We start from the raw sequence: 3,396 nt of genomic DNA, 5'->3' as shown, positions 1-3,396 counted from the left end.
TGTCGGTTCAAAGTTATTTGCTACAGATGGTTCCTCTGCCAGACAGGAGTCACATCCTCTGTGGCTCGGAGGGATGCCCGGGGATTTCCACAAGAAGAGGTGAATCACACCGTCGGAAACGGAGAAGGCAAAGAGACCCGCCCGAATCCTCGCCAGGCGGCGCCCAGAACGCGATGGGGTTTAGTACGAAGTTTGCGGGAGGCCCGGCGCTGCCCTGGCCTAGGGACCCGGCGACCACCCCCAGGGCCGCGTCCCTCCCACCCCGCCCCATTCCACCTCAGCACCGCCCCCTCCGACGACCCCGCGCGGGTGCCCGCGGCTGGGCTTCCTTCCGGCCCCGAAGTCCGGGACCGAGTGTGGGGCCGCCTCTCCCGCTTGGAAGGAGCCATCGCCGCTTTAAGGGGAAGAGGAAGAGCAGGGGGAGGAGTGGGGGGCGGGGAGCCGCGGCGGAGGAGGGGGAGGGGGATCCCCCTCGCTCCCACGTGGTCCGGACGCCTGTGAATCGCGCCCGCCGGAGGGTCTCACAGCGAAATACAAAAGCAGCTGGGAAGCGGCGGCCAGGCGAGTTCCCAGCGCCGGGCGGAGCCCCGCAGCGCCCCGCGGCCGCGATGGGGCTCAGGCGCCCGGAGCCCGGGAGCCACCTAGCTGCCGGGCCCGCCTCGCCCCCGGGACCCGGGCGCCCGGGCTCGGCTTGAAGCGGCGGCAGCACCGGCGCGGCCGGGGAAGCATGGGCGGCAGGATGAGGGTCGCGGCCGCCAGCGCCGGGCTCTGGCTGCTGTCTCTGGGCTCGCTGCTGGCGCTGTGGGGCGGGCTCCTGCCGCCGCGCACCGAGCTGCTCGCCTCCCGGCCGCCCGAAGGCCGCCTCCCGCGGCGCCCGGCCCGGGGCGGCAGTCCGAAGCCCGCGCCTCGCTTCCCCCAGCCCCCGCCCCTGGCGCGGGACGCCCGCGGCGGCTCCCTGAAAACTTTCCGGGCGCTGCTCACCTTGGCGGCCGGCGCAGACGGCGCGCCCCGGCGGTCCCCGGGCGAGCGCAGGCGGCACGTGCCCGCCGGTCGGCCCCGGCCCGGCGAGAGCGCCGCGGTGCACGGGGGCGTCTTCTGGAGCCGCGGCTTGGAAGAGCAGGTGCCCCGGGGCTTCTCCGAGGCCCAGGCGGCGGCGTGGCTGGAGGCGGCGCGCGGCGCCCGGGTGGTGGCCCTAGAGCGCGGGGGCTGCGGACGCAGCTCCAACCGGCTGGCGCGCTTCGCCGACGGCACCCGAGCCTGCGTGCGCTACGGCATCAACCCGGAGCAGATCCAGGGCGAGGCCCTGTCCTACTACCTGGCGCGTCTGCTGGGCCTCCAGCGCCACGTGCCGCCCTTGGCATTGGCCCGGGTGGAAGCGCGGGGCGCGCAGTGGGCGCAGGTGCAGGAGGAGCTTCGTTCGGCGCACTGGACGGAGGGCAGCGTGGTAAGCCTGACGCGCTGGCTGCCCAACCTCACGGACGTGGTGGTGCCCGCGCCCTGGCGCTCGGAGGACGGCCATCTGCGACCCCTACGCGCAGCCGGGGGCGAGCTGGCCAACCGCAGCCAGGCGGAGCTGGTGGACCTGGTGCAATGGACCGACTTGATTCTCTTCGACTACCTGACGGCCAACTTCGACCGGCTTGTCAGCAATCTCTTCAGCCTGCAGTGGGACCCGCGCGTCATGCAGCGCGCCACCAGCAACCTGCACCGTGGCCCCGGCGGGGCGCTGGTCTTTCTGGACAACGAGGCGGGCTTGGTGCACGGCTACCGGGTGGCGGGCATGTGGGACAAGTATAATGAGCCACTGCTGCAGTCAGTGTGCGTGTTCCGAGAGCGGACAGCGCGGCGCGTCCTGGAGCTGCACCGCGGCCAGGACGCCGCCGCCCGGCTGCTGCGCCTCTACCAGCACCACGAACCTCGCTTCCCGGAGCTGGCAGCGTTCGCCGACCCCCACGCTCAGCTACTGCAGCGCCGCCTCGACTTCCTCGCCAAGCACATTTTGCACTGTAAAGCCAAGTACGGCCACCGAGCGGATACTTAGCATCACCCGCAGGAAGAGAGAGAGACCCCTGGCTGGGGAATGGAGGATGGGGGAAGTGCTGTCGCCTCTGCCACCGCCTGGGACCTGCCGGCCAACGCCCAGCTAAGGGCCTGAGCGCGAAGGCGGCTAAAAGCTTAAGGTTCACCCACCTGCCCCTTTCTCTCAGTCCCGTGCTGTTTGCTTTCAAAGTTCTGGGAGGAGAACTCACCGAGCTGAGAAGGGTAACATCCCCGCCACCCAGCCTATAAAAGGATTCTTCCCTGTGCCAGCAGAGAGTTTGGATCCGAAGAAACTGGCTGCCGGAGTTTGGCCCCCCGGTGGCCGTCTCTGTGGGAGATGTATCTCATTCCTTGCCCTTCCCCTTCCCCCTAGTCCCTTTCCCAAAAAGGAAAACTTCTATTTGAGCTGTGAGCTTAATTCTGCAGTTCCTACCAAACGCAGCGCTGTGGCCCAGAGCAGGGCTGTGACATTGCCTGGTGGAGCCCCCTTCCTGTGTTCTCCCTTTGTTCCAGCTGGTGATGGTGAGATCACTGTTAAGAGCTGGGGAACGGAACCGGATAGGACAAAGAGCGCAGGACCTTCAGAACCTGGAGAGTCCTGCAGACCCTGACTGCGTCTGACTTGTTCTTTACCGCTTGTCATTTTGGCCTGAAGGCTACAAATGCGGGACTGGCTGTGTGCACAAATAATGAATTTTTCTTCCTCTCCCAACCGACCAAAATTTTGACAATGACGATGTTCAAGAAGGAAAAAAAAAAAATCAGTTTCATGCACTTTACTTTGTTTTTATTTTAATTTTGTATTAAGAAAAACTTTTTTATTTGACAAAATTTGCCTAGTATGTATATATGTGCATAAAGTGCGGTGTAAATATACTAAACAAACTTATATTTCAATAAAAGGGAATTTAAAATTTAGAATTTAATTCCTGTGGTTTTAACTGGTTGAGGTATCTGACGCCCTGCCTGGTTTTAGAATAAGCTTTAGGGTTTCTCCCTGGGGATGTGCTTTTAAAACAAAGGATGCGAACACATCCCAGCTGTGACTACAAAATTTAGAGAATTGAATGTAGATAAGAGCAGGTTCCCTTTCTGCTCACTTAAATGAACCGTAAGGCTGGAAAGTTCAGAGTTCAACATAGAAAATGCAGGAAGGTGGAGAGGGTAAGAAAGGATTCTATTTCCTGGCAAATGAAACTTTGCTGTTTCACTGTAATATATTCCTATATTCATGTGGCAACTATGATAGAACCAGATGTGCAGACTAAAATACGACAAATGCTTCCTTTTTAAACTAAGCTACAGTGGTCACATGTTACACATTATTTTCAGCATTGTAATTACCATGCATCACAA

General features: G+C 61.6%; 1 protein-coding gene across 1 annotated transcript; it reads left to right on the top strand.

Moving 5' to 3' along the window:
- Nucleotides 1-479: 479 nt before the first annotated feature.
- On the top strand, nucleotides 480-2,966 carry FJX1 (four-jointed box kinase 1). The gene has a single exon (XM_081063871.1). It carries the CDS (start codon nucleotides 728-730, stop codon nucleotides 2,039-2,041), a length of 1,314 nt encoding a protein of 437 aa, XP_080919997.1. The 5' UTR covers nucleotides 480-727; the 3' UTR covers nucleotides 2,042-2,966.
- The last annotated feature ends 430 nt before the right edge of the window (nucleotides 2,967-3,396 follow it).

The sequence above is a fragment of the Rhinolophus hipposideros genome, assembly GCF_964194185.1.
Source record: "Rhinolophus hipposideros genome assembly, chromosome: 10".
Taxonomy (NCBI): domain Eukaryota; kingdom Metazoa; phylum Chordata; class Mammalia; order Chiroptera; family Rhinolophidae; genus Rhinolophus; species Rhinolophus hipposideros.
Note: the sequence above shows the minus strand (reverse complement) of the source record. Positions and strands in the feature narration are given on the sequence as shown.